The sequence below is a fragment of the Metopolophium dirhodum genome, chromosome 5 (genome assembly GCF_019925205.1).
Source record: "Metopolophium dirhodum isolate CAU chromosome 5, ASM1992520v1, whole genome shotgun sequence".
Classification (NCBI taxonomy): domain Eukaryota; kingdom Metazoa; phylum Arthropoda; class Insecta; order Hemiptera; family Aphididae; genus Metopolophium; species Metopolophium dirhodum.
Genome location: NC_083564.1, coordinates 17,959,633 through 17,978,828, shown reverse-complemented (window position 1 = coordinate 17,978,828; position 19,196 = coordinate 17,959,633). Strand labels below are relative to the sequence as shown.

At 32.5% G+C, this 19,196-nt stretch overlaps 2 protein-coding genes across 2 annotated transcripts; one reads left to right on the top strand and one right to left on the bottom strand.

Annotated features, from left to right (window-relative positions):
- Positions 1-4,949: 4,949 nt before the first annotated feature.
- On the bottom strand, positions 4,950-6,950 carry LOC132945251 (serine/threonine-protein phosphatase 6 regulatory ankyrin repeat subunit A-like). The gene is given in 2 exon segments (XM_061014942.1): positions 4,950-6,474; positions 6,477-6,950. Coding segments are annotated over 2 exon segments (1,821 nt in total). The 5' UTR covers positions 6,807-6,950; the 3' UTR covers positions 4,950-4,983.
- Positions 6,951-10,164: 3,214 nt separating this feature from the next.
- On the top strand, positions 10,165-18,862 carry LOC132945967 (leucine--tRNA ligase, cytoplasmic). Its single transcript, XM_061015821.1, has 19 exons — positions 10,165-10,364; positions 10,439-10,657; positions 10,728-10,943; positions 11,010-11,174; positions 11,243-11,499; positions 11,572-11,797; positions 11,858-12,076; positions 12,222-12,362; positions 12,426-12,550; positions 12,608-12,795; positions 12,874-13,012; positions 13,174-13,447; positions 13,524-13,662; positions 13,745-13,853; positions 13,941-14,190; positions 14,254-14,508; positions 15,234-15,449; positions 16,350-16,584; positions 18,302-18,862. Exons 1-19 carry the CDS (start codon positions 10,362-10,364, stop codon positions 18,508-18,510), a joined length of 3,585 nt encoding a protein of 1,194 aa, XP_060871804.1. The 5' UTR covers positions 10,165-10,361; the 3' UTR covers positions 18,511-18,862.
- Positions 18,863-19,196: the final 334 nt, after the last annotated feature.

Genomic DNA, 19,196 nt, shown 5'->3' with positions numbered 1-19,196 from the left:
TATATAAATTACTTTATTCACAATAATATCATCAAAATATAAACTTGGTAATATCATAGGCTGACGGACCGTTTTCGCTCAGAATCGTTTTTCTTACATAGTGATATTATATCATTGAATTCAAATTTAACACCATCCATTAAAGTGACCCACTTGTAACCTACTGTACAGCAGAGCGACATCCACTTATCCACCTTTTTAATATTGAATATATTAAAAAATATCTAAAATATAAAAAATATTCTCCGACCGATTCAAAGTTAACTTGTTGACAAATTAAAACATCTTTACATTTTTTAAATCGAACCACTAGAAGTACTTTAACTTTCGTCAGTCGCTAAGGTCGTTTTGATAAAAAATTAATAGGGTTTGCAGGGGCCTTAACCCCTTCATGCATGTTGTGCCATATATGGCACAAATTAGTTGTTCGTAGTTTATAGCTTTGAAAATAAAGTTACAACGTTACTGCATAGATGGACAGATTCGGCACAAAAAAGCGAACAATTTTGATGTAAGGTACGTCTATCTAGCGGTAAAATTACGAACTAATTTTGAAAAATAAACAACTGAAAAAATTATTTCCGTGCGGAGTGATAACCACTCATTTCATGTTATCATTACAAAAAATTGATACTACCGATTTCAGAAAAAAAAAATACTACCTTGTAGTACATTTTGTTGTGAATCTAATAAAAGTAAGTTTAGATTTCTAAGTACTATACTTATTGAAATATATCATAAACTTATTGTGTGCCATATATGGCACAACATGCATTCAATTGAAACATAACATAATGTTATTGTGTGCCACAAATGGCACAACATGCATACAATCTAATATCACTATTTTTTTTTTATACTTTTATTTAGCTTCAAAAATGAAAACTTCAAAATTTTATCATCAACTTCGCTACTTTAAAGAAATTCCAGATGGAATATTCCAGATAGTTATTTTTATTGAATAAATTTGAAAATGCATAAATATCACTTGCAGTGTCGCAACTAGAAAACAATGTGGGGGGGGGAGGTACAACCCCTAAACCCCCCTGGTTGCGCCACTGGTCACTTGGACAGTTGCAAGAGTACCTATCAATAATTACAAAAACATATTTTGGGTGCATGTTTCCAAGATGGCATAAATAAAAATTGTAATGTTAAATGCATAAAGGCCGAATATGGCACAAATAAAAATTGTACTATTTAATGCATGGTGGCCGTATATGGCACAAATGTACTATTGGTGCTCATTGTGCCATATTTGGCACAAATTAAACTATAGTCATTTTTTAGGGGAAGTTTAACTTGAATATTTTTTTAAACATTTTTCTTATTATCCTGATGTATTTTTACATAAGTACATTTTTTTTCGGAAAAAAATAAAAATTCATGCATGAAGGGGTTAATTGTTTAATTGTGTAGTTATTTTGTTTTTAAAATGTTTAATTTTATTATTTCATACAGGTGAAGACCGTAAGACCACAGTGACTAACTTAACATTTTGTAAACATTGTTTAAATTGTCGTATATACGTTCGATTATATGGCTCTTTATAATCTCTTTATAATTTCTAAAAAAAAAATATTAAAAAACTTTTGCTCTAAAAATTATTTAAATTTCTTATATTTAAGAATAAACGAACGAAAATAAGTATAAATTAAATGGTTCATGTTCCTCTAAAAAACTGAACAAAATTCCAATGTGTTCCTTCTGCAGATGAAAAAGGAACTACGTTCCCGTTAAGTCTCTGAACATTGACCGGCCCGAAAAAAATGTACAAAAAAAAACCCAGGCCCGGCCCGGAATAAAATTCCAAGACTTAAAAAACCCGGTCCAACCCTTTATTTTATTTCAAAGGCCCGACCCGGTCCAAGGTCACTACGAGCCGGGCTTTGTGAGGACTGCAGAGTCGGGCCGGCTCAGCCCTTGCAGGTGTTTAGTACCTATCTATAGATATATATAATATACAAAATAGTTAGTGAATTTTAACTGATTGCTGTTATTAAGTTATGTATTATAAAATAATATTAATATCATAATTCAGACATAAGGTCTTGGCTCGCTATTCAAAAGTTATTGTAAGTTGTAACTATTATTAGGTACCTATCTATAATTAACTACGTCACAACTTTATAATATAATCAAATCGACGAAATTGATTGTGTCATTTTGGCAATGGGATGATTAATTTTGACACTGTAAACTAATCGTTCAGTTCTATCGCATCATAATTAAAATTTATCAGTTTGGCTTACTGATGTTGTCATTTTCTGAAAGTAGTTATAACTTCAGTGTACCTACCTAATCGAAGATCAATACACGCACTATCCATTTACGTGTTGGCGTAGTAGAGTAACTCGAAAATATTTGTTTTAGATTCTGAGCGGAGCGATGAATGTATTGATTTTACAATGATGTGTGTTTTTTTTTTTTATTTTTTTTTTTTTTTTTGTGTCTGTCATCACGGTTTGGGCAGTAAAACTACTCCGATTTTTTTCAACAGTTCTTGTTTGATGGGAAAGTTAATCTTGTTAGTGTATTCGGGAGGTCAAATTTTAAAATTCTTAATAGTTTTGAAAAGCGCCGGGAAAAACAACATAAAAATTAAGGAAAAACGGGAATTTTTACGCTAAACAATTTTTGACTTTAAAACAAATGAACGTATAGTCATGAAATTTTCAATGATTGTTTATATTTTCATTTTATATGCACGATACAATTTTAAAAATATTTTGATTTGTTTTGAACTGTTTAGGAACATTTTCAGTTTCCAAATTATTAAAAATCCTAAATCACAATTTTTTTTAATAATCATTTAAAGTTCAAATCTTGACAAACCACGAAAGAATCACGAAAATTAGCAAATTATTTTGAGTTGAGAATTCATAAAAATTTTTCTTTTTAAATCTAAGGTTTGAAAATTTAATACAAGATTATTCATAAGTTTATCTACCTTTATCAAAAAAAAAATGTCTCAAATTAAATTTTTATGAGCGTTTGAAGTTCATATTTTTACAATATTGGATATTCACTCGATTTCTCATGTAGCGATTTTGTTATTTCGTTGTAATTCAAAAACGAATAACTGTAGATACATGAACATTATACTGAATGTTTATATTCTCATTTTATATACATCATAGATTTTTTTTAAATACTTTGACTTTTTTTGAGCTGTTTACGAGTATTATCAGTTTTCAATTTTATATTCTGAGTGGTACGATGAATGTATTGATTTTACAATAATGTGTGTTTTTTTATTTTTTTATTTTTGTGTCAGTCATCTCCTTTTAGGACAGTAAAAATGCTTAGATTTTCTTCAACAGTATCTTTTCTGATAGGAAAGAGAATCTAGTTGGTACTTTGGGGAGAGGGGGGGGGTCAAAAGTAAACATTTTCCAGTAGTTTTCAAAAGCACCGTGAAAAACAAAAGAAAAATTAATTAATTAAAGAAAAACGGAAATTTTTACGGAAAATCTGTTTTTGAAAAAATCAATTTTGGTTTTTGGTGCAACTCTTAAACAAATAACCGTAGGTACATGACATTTTGACTGAATGTTTATATTATCATTTTCTATATAAGATAACATTTTCCAAATATTTTGAGCTGTTTACGGACATTTTCAGTTTTTATTTTTTTAGTTTTTTTTTCAATAAACATCAATAAAATTTTATTTTTTGGGTAAAAAACGTGAAAATGTAATCTAAGGCTTCTGATATATTGTTACAATAGCAGTTGAAAAATATTAAAAATACATGGGCATAATTTTTTTTTATAAGCATTTAAAGTTTAAATTATGACAAAATTTATCAAATTTAATAATTATTTTGTAGTTAAAATTTATAAAATGTTCAACTTTTATAGCTAAGGATTGAAAATTTAAAACAAGGTTCCACGTAAATAGGTTATGTATAAATTACTTTATTCACAATAATATCATCAAATATACTTGGTAATGTCATAGAACATAGGCTGTCTGACCGTTTCCATTCAAAATCGTTTTTCTTATACAATGATATTATATCATTGAATTCAAATTTAACACCATCCATTACAGTGACCCACTATAGTAACCTACTGTACCTACAGCAGAGCGACATCCGCTCACCCACCTTTTTTAATATGAATAATGTATTGAGAGTGCATAAAGTACTTATTTAATATATGAACGTATTGCACTTTGGAATTATTTTTACTCAATTCGTAATTTTTATACCTAGTAATCTTTATTTTTACTAAACACTTTTAAAAGATGTTAGGCAATGGAAATTTATCACTTTTTAGTTACTGATACAACAAGTAGGTAACATTGAATTTAAACTGGTGTAAATTGAATTATGAAAATATGGCTCGATTGATCCATCGTACATGATGTGAACAATTCGAATATTTTGTCGAATGCAAATCGAGTTCATTGTTGCGACTTATTGTTGAAATAGAGTGGTCTATTTGACGGAAAAATAAACATTTTTAATTCATTATAGTAAATATGTATATTGATTTTATATTAAATTATTATATTTTTTCCTAAAGACCGTTTTAAAAACAAAAAGTCGTAGTTCTAGTCCCAGGGGCATCCGTTTTCCCGTGCATAAACCAAACGCTCCTATAATGACCGATCCAAGCCAAGCAGCACGTAAGCTCGTCCCAGGGGCACATGTTCTCCAGTGCATATACCAAACACTCTATGTGAAAAAAAAACATTTTTTCAACTTAATACTTTTAAACATTTTAGGCAATTTAAATAAACCACTTTTTAATTACTAAAACAACAAATAGGTTACATTAAAATTAAAATTTAAACTATGGTGTCAATTATGAAGATATGGCTCGATCAATCCATCTTACATGAACATGATGTAAAAAATTAGAATAGTTTGCATAATGGCAAATCTAGTTAATTGTTGGAAATAGAGTAGTCAAATAGGACTGAAAAATAAACATTTTTAAATCATTATAGTAAATATGTATATTAAATTATTTTATTATTTCCTCCAAATAATATAATTTAGTTGATAGTCGTCGTACTTCTCGTTCCCGGGGCACCCGTTTTCTCGAGCGTAAGCTAGGCAGTCAATCTGAACATTGTTCGCGGCCCAACTGCACGTATCCTCGTTCCAAGGGCAGCCGTTTTCCCGTGCATAAACCAAGCACTCCAGTTGACCGTGGTACGCGGCGGAGCTGCACGTTAACTCGTCCCAGGGGCACCCGTTCTCCCGTGCGTAAACCAAGCACTCTAGGTGACCCATCCACGCGGCGCCGCCACACGTCTTCTCGTCCCAGGGACACCCGTTTTCCCGTGCGTAAACCAAGCACTCTAGGTGTCCTCTCCTCGCGGCCCAGGTGCACGTCTCCTCGTCCCAGGGACACCCGTTTTCCCGTGCGTAAATCAAGCACTCTAGGTGACCGTACCTTACGGCCCAGTTGCACGTCTCCTTATCCCAGGGACACCCGTTTTCACGTGCGTAAACCAAGATCTCTAGGTGACCGTTCATCGCGGCCTTGTTGCACGTCTCCTCGTCCCAGGGACACCCATTTTCCCGAGCGTAAACCAAGCACTCTAAGTGACCGTTGCCCGCGGCGCTGCTGCACGTATTCTCGTCCCACCGGCACCCGTTCTCCCGTGCGTAAACCAAGATCTCTAGGTGACCGTTCATCGCGGCCTTGTTGCACGTCTCCTCGTCACAGGGGCACCCGTTTTCCCATGCGTAAAACAAGCACTCCAGGTGACCGTTGCCCGCGGCACTGCTGCACGTATCCTCGTTCCAAGGGCAGCCGTTTTCCCGAGCATAAACCAGACACTCCATGTGACCGTTTCCCGCTGCGCTGCTGCACGTATTCTCGTCCCACGGCCACCCGTTTTCCCGTGCGTAAACCAAGATCTCTAGGTGGCCGTTCATCGCGGCGTTGTTCCACGTCTTCTCGTTACAGGGGCACTCGTTTTCCCATGCGTAAACCAAGCACTCCAGGTGACCGTTTCCCGCGGCACTGCTGCACGTATTCTTGTCCCACCGGCACCCGTTCTCCCGTGCATATACCAGACACTCGATGTGACCGTTTCCCGCGGCACTGCTGCACGTATCCTTGTCCCACCGGCACCCGTTCTCCCGTGCATATACCAGACACTCGATGTGACCATTTCCCGCTGCGCTGCTGCACGTATCCTCGTTCCACCGGCAGCCGTTCTCCCGTGCATATACCAGACACTCGATGTGACCGTTTCCTGCGGCACTGCTGCACGTATCCTCGTTCCAGGGGCACCCGTTCTCCCGTGCATATACCAGACACTCGATGTGACCATTTCTCGCTGCGCTGCTGCACGTATCCTCGTTCCAGGGGCACCCGTTCTCCCGTGAATATACCAGACACTCGATGTGACCGTTTCCCGCGGCACTGCTGCACGTATCCTCGTTCCAGGGGCACCCGTTCTCCGAGGCGTATCTGAGACACTCTAGATTGCCCGATCCCGCAGCTTTGCGCACGCCATATCCTCGGCGTAATCTAACATACTGCTCCAAGGGACGCCGATCTCGTGAGCAAGTTTCAGGCAATCGATGTGGCCGTGCAACGCTGCTTTTTCGCATATGTGTTCAAACCTCTGGTCATTGACGGGGAATCGCGATCTGCTGAACATGGTCTGCCTATCGTTGCCCTCGTTTAGGTTTTTGTCGATTTTTAAAATTTCGAACAGCGACTCGCAACAATCTCGAAAATCAACGTCCGGTGCCTCCAACAAGTCAAAATTGTTACGCTCGATCTCGTTGCAAGTGTAGTACGCCGTTTTCAACAGGCTAGGTAGTTCGTACATTTCTCCGTTGTCCGACGACGTAGCGCTCTCCGCTCCAAATGCACTGCAGAAGAGTCGTGCTGTCCACCCGTACAAGTTAACAGCTCGCGAGGAAAAATAATGTTCAATATTATTGGCAGTCGACGTGTGATAGTGCACGAATATCTACGTTAAAAAAATCAACTTAAGAGCATGCGTACGTATATATCCCTCGGATTATGATTAATCTTTTTTCTACGATGATTAACTTGGTGCAACACAATAGGCACAAAACTTCAAAAACAACTCAATATATTTGGATTGTAGTCTTCAATAGATTATATTATAGATTATAAATGTATAACCTAAATGCAATGACAACAATGCAGTACCACCTGTTGTTTATAATGAAGTCTCGTAAAAATCATGGAGTGTAACGTAAAAAATTGATTTTATTCCATGATATTATTGGCATATTTCTTTTCTTTGACCCTTGACGATCATTGACATTTTGACGGAGCATTGAACACTAAATATTTAGTTCGGTGCGGAGCATCCCTTTCGCCACGATTTAAGATCGTACCTACAAAATAGGAAAAAATTACGACACATTTCACGGTTTATGTCAATATCTTTTGACGCCAAACTGGTGGAGATTTAATTAAATGCCATACGCCCATACAAAACAATATTTTACTCTAACAGTGAAATACGTAAAATGTACTTGGTTGTTCTGTGGCTTAGCCAGGGGCGGAGTGGGAACCAAATCCAGGCCGGGAGTTTAAAATTTATCCAGGCCACCCACCAAAAATTTTTTTCTCTCTACGCTCGAATTTTGTTTTTCTATTCACCTATTTCATAACTATTATATAAGTAGATTTAATTCTAGTGCAATTTATAACTTGAAAAAAAAATTAATTTTTTTCAATGAGTTAAGTTAATTTTTTTTTTTTTGTTAACTTTTAAATTTAACTGAAGCCTGAAAGCAATTTAATTGAATTAACTTAACTAGCCAGACTTAATTATTTTCATTAAATTGCCCACCTTTTATTAATATACTACTAATACCTGAATGTCTGAAAAATAAAATTTGTAGGCATAGTTTAATAGTTGAAACCAACGAAATATTAATAATTAATAATTATATATCGTGTTTTCATGGTTTAGGTATAGTAGGTATAAGGTAATAAGTAATAAATAAATACATAAATTATAAACAATATTATAAAAATTAAAAATGGTTTATACATTTATAATAATAATTTAAATAATAGTTTAGATTTCTCACCAACTGCATTTATGATAATATTATTATCAATTTCCATGAGAATTTTATTTTCAATGGCCATTAGCATAAAAGACTCAAGATGTTCATTGGTCATTGAATTTATCAGCCGGTTTTTTAAATATTTCAATGTTGAGAATGACCTTTCACAAGAAACTTGCGTAACAGGGAGGGTTAAAATATATTGATATGCTATAGTTAATGTCGGGTAAGCATTTGCAAATAAATTATATTTAATTAAAACATTATAACAACATATTACACAGTTCTTAGGTAGGTATACCTTTTAGAAAAAATGAATCTAATTGATTACATTTTTCAGCACATTTTGCAAGTAATTTTTTGTTTTTTTCGCGATCTCTTCCTGCCACCCCTTTCCTTTTTTTATTCATAATTACAATATAATATCGTACGATCAATAATATATAACTTAAATTTTCATTAGAGAGCAAACAAATTAACATGTTAACAACAGCTGGATTAATAAAAGGAAAAACGTGAATAAACGACACTGTCGACACGCTCAACAACAAGTGAACAGTGTACAAATATCAAACACTAATGACTAATTTGTTTGGGCTTATTATAGATATTATTTATAAAAATAACAATGACCAAAGTAAAGGGACCAATAATACAAAATTAATATGTATTATCATTAATATTGATTATATTATTATAAATACTAATATTTTAGACATTATTAGTATTATTAGTTATTATTAGCCATTAGGCATTGGCGCATTGCTATATTCGTCGCCACTCTGCAGTCCTACTACAGTCTACAGAAAAAGGGTACAGATAAACAACTTGTCGGTTCAACAGGTGAAAATACGTCGAATCTGGGTGTCATGTTATAAAAATAACCAGCCTATATCAATATAATATTGCTTTAATTTTATTTAATGTCTACATTTATGTACCAAATATTTTGTAATTTTATATCCAAAGCTTTCTCATACGAGTATACGATTGTACGAGGCTATTACAATGTTCTATTATTACATTAATAATATTTGTAATACAATAGTTTAATAGACACACATTTTTGACACATTTAGCATTTAGCATTAACTAATATTTTGTAAATTAAATTAAATTAAAAAAAAAAAATCTAACAAAATGGCCAGGCCACCAGGCCATAGTATGGTCCAGGCCATCTGGAAAATTCCCATTTCCAGACCGGCCACTCCGCCCCTGGGCTTAGCCCTTTCCCGTTTCCGATAAAATCCTGACTCTCCCATTAAAAGGTTTTATTTCATTTGAAGATTATATTTCTTTAACTAGGTATTAGTTAACATGTTACGGCAAACCATTTGAAGGATAGAAACAAAAAATGTTTATCTAATTTCTATAGTGACCTACTTACATACAATTTCATAAAAAGCTTACATAATATTATGTACCTAATTGTGATTTATTATTTTTGTGCTAAAGCCAGTTCCACTTATGTACTGTCACACTTGGAAAAAAAAATTGTAGGAAAATTAACGTGAAAATATTTACTGTCATAAGATATTTAATTAACTTACATCTATTCAAAATTTATAAAAAACTACAAATACAAAAAAATAGGAATATTTTCAAACTTAATTTTTGTTTAACATTACATATTTCCTGTTAAACATTTTAACAAACTATACAAATTTGTATTTTTAATCGTTTTCTTATCAAACCATTTACAAAAAGTGGATGAGTGGATGTCACTCTGTTGTACAGTAGGTTACAAGTGGGTTAATGTAATGGATGCTGTTAAATTTGAATTCAATAATATAATATTATTCTACAAGAAAAACGATTCTGAGCGAAAACGGTCAGTCAGCCTATGATATTACCAAGTATATTTGATGATATTATTGTGAATAAAATAATTAATATATAACCTATTTACGCAGAGCCTTGTTTTAAATTTTCAATCCTTAGCCATAAAAGTTAAACATTTTATACATTTTTAACTACAAAATAATTAATAAATTCTTATATTATTATCTATGGAGTTGGCCCATTGGCCGGGTAGTAATCTTATCCAACGACTTTCCGGAAAATCCTGTTATCAGTTTATCACTAATCGGCAGTGTGCTCGTTATCAGTAACTGTTATCACGTTTCATTCCACAACCAGATAGTCTTACGCATTGTACACTCGTGTCTCGTACAGAGTTCAGACTTCATATTCACTGATGTACATATTCTGTACCCTGGAGTTCCAAGTTTAAAACAATACCTACCTATTCGAGAATTGTTAAAAACTAGAGCTGGCTGCAGGTGTGTTACTCCTATGAGATAGCACCGTCGACATTTGTATAATCAGTCATGGTATGTATCGGTTGAACAATATTATTATTGGATTCTTCTTCGTTTTCGTAACTGTAAGTTTTGTAATTTTCTAGACCGAAACCCGCAAAGGCACCGTTAAGGTAGAGTACCTGCGACAGATCGAAAAGGAGATCCAACGTCAATGGCACGAACAGAAAATTCACGAAATCGACGCACCGTCATCCAAGAATATCAAGAGGAAAGGTGATGACAAATATTTGGCCACATTTCCATTTCCGTACATGAATGGCAGACTACATTTAGGGCATACTTTTTCCCTTTCAAAATGCGAGGTATGATTGTTTTCTAAATATCTCCTCAAAATTAGAAAAATCAACGACGTGTCAAATTTACTGATTTTAGTTTGCGGTCAGATTTCAACGTTTAAAAGGTAAACAAGTCTTGTTTCCGTTTGGTTTCCATTGTACTGGTATGCCTATCAAGGCGTGTGCAGATAAATTGAAATGGGAAATTCAGACATTTGGCTGTCCACCACGTTTTCCTGATGATGATGATGAAGAAGAAATAGAAGTTGAAATAAATACAGATATTATTAAGGACAAGAGTAAAGGCAAAAAGGTTACAATTAGATACAATAAATATGTTTAAAACTTGTACATTTTACTGATAGGAATTTTTGTATAGAGTAAAGCAATTGCAAAAGGCAGTAAAGCAAAATATCAATGGCAAATCATGAAAAGTTTGGGTTTTGAAGATGATGAACAAATCCGAAGTTTTGAAGATCCTTTAACGTGGTTAAACTATTTTCCGCCATTAGCAGTTAACGATCTTAAGAGTATTGGTATTCATGTAAGGCTGTTAAATTAAATGTTAGTACAATTTCTATAATTTCACTAAGTTTTGATTCTAATATTTAGGTCGATTGGCGTAGAACATTCATAACTACGAATGAAAATCCATTTTTTGATAGTTTTGTTCGTTGGCAATTTTTACGCCTTCGTGATAGTAATAAAATTAAATTTGGAAAACGGTATACTGTATTTTCACCAAAAGATAAACAGCCGTGTATGGACCATGACCGATCTAAAGGCGAAGGCGTTGGTCCTCAAGAATATACTTTAGTTAAAATGAGAGTAGTTCAACCCTATCCTGAAAAACTCAAATTTGCCAAAAAGTAATACTATATTATTTATATTATATGATATATTAATTATAAATATGCTTAATTTACAAATTATCTGTTCAGGTCTTTAAAAAATAAACCAGTATTTTTAGTGGCTGCTACTTTACGGCCAGAGACAATGTATGGTCAGACTAATTGCTGGGTACACCCTGACTTGGAATATGTTGCTTTTAAATTAAATGACGAAAGTATTTTCGTTTGTAGTGAAAGAGCTGCAAAGAACATGTCATATCAAGGGTTCACAGCAAAAAATGGAGACTATGAAATTATCACCAAACTAAAAGGACAAGTAATTTTAAACAATAAACCATTTATATTTCAATAATAGTGTCACTTACACTTATTGTAGGATATTTTAGGTGCAAAGTTGAACGCTCCACTTAGTTTTAATGACATTATTTATACCCTACCAATGTTATCGATTAAGCCTGATAAAGGCACTGGAGTTGTTACAAGCGTTCCTTCCGATTCACCTGATGATTACGCAGCTTTAACTGATTTAAAAAAGAAACCGGCATTCCGTGAAAAATATAATATAACTGATGAGATGGTTCTTCCATTTGAACCTGTGAGTAATTTTTGTTAGATTTTAAACAGGATCAATAAATATTATTTTAAAATTACTTTTAATATATTTTACTACGCAAAATCTACATAATATGTATAATAGTGTTTAAAAAAAATATATCATGTTCACGAGTAATTTCTTTTAGATCCCTATTATTGAAATCCCAGACTTTGGAAACTTATGTGCTGTAACAGTGTATGATGAATTAAAAATTCAAAGTCAAAATGATAAAGAAAAATTACAAATAGCTAAAGAGAAAGTTTACTTAAAAGCATTTTATGAAGGGGTGAGTCTTAGTTGAGTTAAAATTATTGGATTATTTGTTTTCTTAATTAATTTTAAATTTCAGATACTTATAGTTGGAGAATTCAAAGGACAAAAAGTGCAAGATGTTAAAAAAGCTTTACAAAAAAAACTCACAGACTCCAAAGAAGCTGTTATTTATTATGAACCCGAAAAAACCATAATGTCTAGGTATGCTAAACATTTTGAATTATGTAATTTCAGAAGTATATTTTTACTGATTTATAGGTCTGGCGATGAATGTGTTATTGCTTTATGCGATCAATGGTATTTGGATTATGGTGAATCGGAGTGGAAAGCAGCTGCAGAGTTGGCATTAAAGAGCATGAATACTTACCACGAAGAAGTTAGGAAAAACTTTACTTCGTGTTTAAACTGGTTACATGAATATGCTTGTTCTAGAACTTATGGATTAGGTAATGAAATCATATTTTATTTTTTCTATTTCAATTCCACTTTTAGCAAATTAATTATACAATTTATTTAAATATAAGGAACAAAATTGCCATGGGACGAATATTGGTTAATTGAGTCTCTATCTGATTCCACCATTTATATGGCATATTATACTATTGCTCATTTTCTACAAGAAGGGACGTTCAAAGGAGAAAATGGAAATAGTTATAATATCAAGTGAGTCAGTGTAAATAATCATTTTCAGGTTAATGTTAAATGTTAGTTATCAATAGTTAAAAGAAAAATGCAATATTTGTTGTTTAAATAACAACTTCCAAATGTATAAAATGTTTGTACCTGTTTTTAAAAAAAAACAATTTATTATGTTTTCACTTTAGGCCGGAGGAGTTAACTCCAGAAGTTTGGGATTATATATTTTTGGATAATAAAAGTTATCCTAAACAATGTAAAATTGATAAAAAATATTTGGATGTTATGAAAAACGAATTTGAATATTGGTATCCAGTAGACTTACGATGTTCTGGCAAGGATTTGATTCAGAATCATTTAACATTCTTTATATACAACCATTGTGCCATTTGGGCTAAACGGCCAGATCTTTGGCCAAAGAGTATAAGAGCAAATGGACATTTATTATTAAATTCAGCCAAGGTAAAATGATTTTTTTTATATGTATCGTTTATATTTTAAATATTAAATGTTTAATATTATGTTCTATTTGTGATAGATGTCTAAATCAGATGGAAATTTTATGACATTAGAAGAAGCGGTCAATAAATTTAGTGCTGATGGTATGAGATTTTGTCTAGCAGATGCTGGAGACGCAATTGAAGACGCCAATTTTGTTGAAAATATGGCTGACGCCGGTATTTAATTTTTTAATATTATAAATAGGTATTAAATTACTATTTAGTATTTTGTATTTAATAAAGATTAATCATTTTGTAGGTATTTTAAGACTTTATACATTTATTGAATGGGTTAAAGAAGTGCTAGCTTCAGAGGCTACACTTAGAAATGGACCAACTGATTCGTTTACGGATACTGTGTTTATGAGGTAACTAACTATAAATCTTAATCTTTATTTGTTAAATTTTATTGATTAAAATTGATTATTCCTGATCAAAAACAATTTTTTTTTCAGCGAAATAAATCTTAAAATTCAACAAACTGGTGAATATTATGAAAAACTTTTATTTAAAGAAGCTTTGAGAACTGGCTTCTTTGAATTACAAGCTGCTCGTGACAGGTATCGTGAACTCTGTGGCAATCCAGAACTCGGAGGTGAATGTATGCACAAAGATCTGATATTGCATTTCATTAAGGTCCAGACTATTCTATTGGCTCCAATTTGTCCACACGTCTCTGAACATGTTTACCAGCTATTAGGAAACGTAATTGTTTAAAAAAATTTTTTTTTTTTCGTCAGATTTCAATTATATATTTTAATTTTATAGACTGATAGCGTGGTCAAAGCAAGTTGGCCTCAAGCTGATGAAGTTGATTATAAGCTTCTTCAAAGTGGCGCATACTTGATGGAAGCAGCCCATTCGTTTAGACTGCAACAAAAAAATTTGTTGAACATAGGAGCTAAAAAGAATCAAGCCAAAGCCAAAGTAGTTGAAAAACCGACAAAAGCTGTAGCATGGGTTGCAAAAACATTCCCCCCATGGCAAACAACCATATTGGAAACAATGAAACAGCTTTACTCCGTATGTGTAAATTATATGTTCTTAGGGGAGCCTGGGCAGAAACCCTTTACCCGGGTCTTTTTTTTTTTTATTTCTAAGATAATTGAGAAAGGTTCTTTATTAAGGAGTTTGTTGTAGACAGAATGCTCATAAATATCAGTAGGTATATCACGTTAGTAAAAAAAGTAAAATATTTATCACGTAGCGTCCACGAGTCAAATTTGTGGGTTTCAGATTTCAGGTTGCTAGATATTTTATTGTCAACGCATATAAGTCAATATAAGAACACTTTAGTTGATCACATCCGTGAAGATAGACATGTCTATAACTGGACGCGAATTTGCTATGTTGTGGGTTTGTAAGATTTACACACGCGGGTGTTATGTACTCTAATCAGCACCGAAGACATGGGGCCCATTTCGTTTTACACGTATATAAATATGCATTACTTAATTGTGTAATACTAAGGGCTGTATTCATAGTTGATGCTTAAGAATAAGTATTGCTTAAGCTAATTGTGATAATTAAAAAAAAAAAAAATGTGTAGGTATTGGTACTTGCCTTTTGCGTATTAGACAAAAAAAAAATTGTAGGTCGCGTACTAATGGACCGCTTCGACTATATCAAAATTAAACGCTTTCCGCGCTTAAATCCAAAAATCGAACATCAACTAATAAAATTCTAATTTTAACATATTTATAAGACAAGTTTTATTTGTGACACAACGTTTATATTCTTGTACGCAGGAAAACGGCAATATCTTACCGGACAATAAGGCCATTTCGTCTGCTCTGGGTAAAAAAGAATCGCTAAAAAAATACATGAAACGAGCAATGCCGTTCGCACAGATGGTGAAAGAAAAACTGATCAAGGTCGGCGATTCCGCTTTCAACGTTAAGTTGGACTTTGACGAAAAAAGCGTGCTCGAAGTGAACAGATCCTATCTGGAAAACACTTTGGATGTTAGTATGTCGTAATTAATAATATTGTATTAACTAATATTTACCTATACCTAATTTTTATCGGGAAAATTGTTGTTCTTACACGAAACTAGCAGGTGAAAATTACATACGTTAATTGCTACACGTGATATGACGTGCAAATTCCTACGTGTCGGAAAAAACGGTATATTATGTAAGTTCCTGCGTAGAAAGAGAAATTAAGTAATTATGTTAGTTCCTCCTCCAATCAATAATCATACACTAAATTTGTATCACATAATTTTTAAATTATTGACATTTTAAACTCTTTTGAGTAAACACATATTTCTTTCTAAATAAGATCCACAAATATAGTGAAATAAAAACAAAAATCAATAAAAATACGCTGAAATAGAAAATTGTATAAATTTCAACATTTTAGATTTTGCAATAAACAATATTTATCCTTTGTGTTAAATATTTAGGTTTCCGAAATAAATCATATAAATTATAAAATTATAAAAAATTTAAATTTTTTCTAAGACATACGGCGCCATTTGACTACATTTAATACATAATATATAAGTAGTATTTGAAAAAAAAATACATTAAGACCATTAAACTAATTTTTAACAAACAATCATTTTTATAATATGTTTTATTACGAAAATAATAGTTTAAATGATTTAATAATATATTTATTATATTATTCCAACAATCGCAGATATACGATAAACGTAGGAACTAACATGAGTAATTATTTTCACCATGCTGTAAGAACTAACGTTTAAATTTTTCCAAAATGTAGGAACCAACCCGTCTATATTTTTACCTGCTAGGTCTCACGTAAGGAACAAGACTTACATTCGGCCATTTTTTTGTTGTACATAATGTACGTTTCGCAACATAAAATACGATGACTTTTTTTTGTCGGCATTTCAGTTGGAACATTTTGACATCAAACACTCCGACAGCAGCGAAGCACCCGAAAATATTCGCAACGAATGTTGTCCCGGCGAACCGTACATTACGTTCTTGCCACCTGACGAGTCGTTGAGTCTGCTCGTAGTCAATCCACAGCCGCAAAAGCCGTTTTTCCAACGAGAACTTGCAGTGTATGACGGCGACACCGTCGAAAAGTTGATCAAGAGACTGAAAAAAATCGATCTAAAACTCAGTGAGTGCACAATATTGTTATATTACACTACCTGCAGTGGAGTTCGCAGGAATTTGGTTTGTTGTGGAGGGGGGGGGGGCGGCACGGCATAAAATAATTTATATAGTATAATAATATTAAGACTTAGATTTTAGTTGGGCCTTAAAAATACTAAAAAATGCTATTATTCACTATAAAAATTCTTATTAATTTACTATAAAAATATTTTCGATATAAATTGGGTTTAAATGACTATATTATTTTATATTTTAAAGGATTGTAAAAGAGTTTTACAGACAGAACTGATTGTTTTAGACTTCTTTAATCTGAAAAAAACAATTATTATTTCCATAAGTTATTATTATTATCTAGTTTGTTAAATTCATATACAATTTTAGATTCAAATTTTGGATCCAAAATTCAACCTAACCTAACTGAACTCCAAAAATGCACCATAAAATCCTAAGAAGCTCTAAAAAATAAAAACAAATTACCTTTAAATTGTTAGAAAATACAAAATTAATTTTTTTTATTCTAATTCAAAGGTACACGATAAGCGTGTATGTTATAAAACAAGTATCGCGTGGCTAAAAAAAAGTTCAAATTTCATCGAATCCCAGACTTAATAATAATTATACTTCATTAAACATTTGAACCTTGACTGCTTAGTTGTAATCAGCTGTTTTCAAACGTTAAATGTAGATAAGTGTTTTGAGTCCAGTCATGTTTAAAGAATAAAAAAAAGTCCTATTGGGTGGATAATCCCTCAACATCTCCACCCTCCACACGCCACTGATTACTGTGTTTATATTATTACGTAATCGTCGATTCCCATTCCTACACAATGTGGCCGACCAGTGGGCGGCCAATGCACTACCCATATGTGTAATCTGGGGTCAATTCTTGGGGGGGCAGTCTGTGGTAAAACTGAAAATCTATAAGGTAAAAAGGCACTATTGCCCAGTTAAATATCTGAGGGGACAGTTGCCCCCCTTGCCTCCCCACAGATTACGCCACCCAGTAAGGTTTAAGACACAATTATAATATATAGCTATGTATTAAATACCGAATATAACACTTTTTCCCCTACTTTCTCTCGACTTAAATATTTACCGAAGAACTTTCAGATAAATATTTTTGGATATTCAGTGTTATCGGCGGCATAAATGCAGTTATACCATGACCATTTTTAGTTTTTTTTTTATTTCAAAATGAGTGTTTTTAGGCATGTAATCTAAAAGTGTTTAATAAGATGTCTCTTTTTTACATTGAAAGTTTAACCAAAAAACTGGAAAAAAATCGTTTTTTTAAAATTGTCAAAAAAATGTTCAGTTTTCAATTTTTTATTATTAGGTACATGTTTTTATACTGAATATGATGGAACATACAAATGTTGGTCATCAGTACTTACTACCCGAGAAGGTGGGACTTCATCATTCATATAAACAAATAATTTTAAAAACATACTAATTTAAATTTAAAAAAAACTAAAACAATTATTGTTTGTTGTAATTTTTATTTAGATTACAATATTTTCACACTTTCTGCCTTAAGACACAATTTGAAAAAAAAATTAAATAATGAGCATGGGTACTAATAACTGAATTTTTAACATTGCATGTTGGACCTGCAGAACTTATTTTCTGGGCGCTTTCCTGGTCTATTAGATTAAGTTTAATTATGATTGAATTTATTATAATGTAATTAATTTGTGTGAACAACTTATTTTGTTGACTAGCGTCCAACAAAATTAGTCTATGGCGGTACAAAGATCCCGTTTTGGGACCGAGATTGATACCCAATTACTTACAACCAACGGAGAACAGCGTCGTGATGACCCCAGAAACAATGTTTTTCATCGATGCAGAAAAGAAAATCATCGGATACGGTGACAGTCCATCGAAAAAACAACCACTTGGAGATAGTATAATCTATCTTGTTCAGTAATTAATTATGTTGTTGCGAATGTTCTGTTTTATATTAATTTAATTCAAAATCCATTGTTCTGGCTATAGGAATACCATTGATAGCAATGGTGATTCTTCCTAACTTCATTCTTTCTTCTTTTGAAGGGCCGGAAACCCAAAACAAGTGAAATACTTTTAAAATTGATAGAACATAATAAGTGTATTTAATTATATCACATTCGATAAAAATGTATTCCATTATTTAAATACCTTTATCATCATATTTATTTTAATTATATATTATAATAAGTAAACCAGGTAATTTATGACGTGCTTTTTGTAAAATTATACTACAAAAAAATATATATCTATAACACTTGACCCGAAAATAATTATTTGTATACCTACTATAATGAATTCATACATTATTTTCATTTTATAAAAGATCAAGACTATCAAAACAAAACTGGTTTTAGGATTCTAAACTTGTGTTTAGAACACCTTGTATCCCGTTGTGTCCATCTACCTGTCTGTTAGTTACGTTACCAGTACATAGTTATGATTTTTGATATTAAGTTATTTATTAATAGACTAGTTACTGTACATAATTACGATTATTTGTATTGAGATTTTATAACGGTTCTATTCAAAGTAAATTATTATTTTTACTGGTCAGTATTAAAAAATATCAACATTTGAGTATTTAATATAGATTCATACATGCCA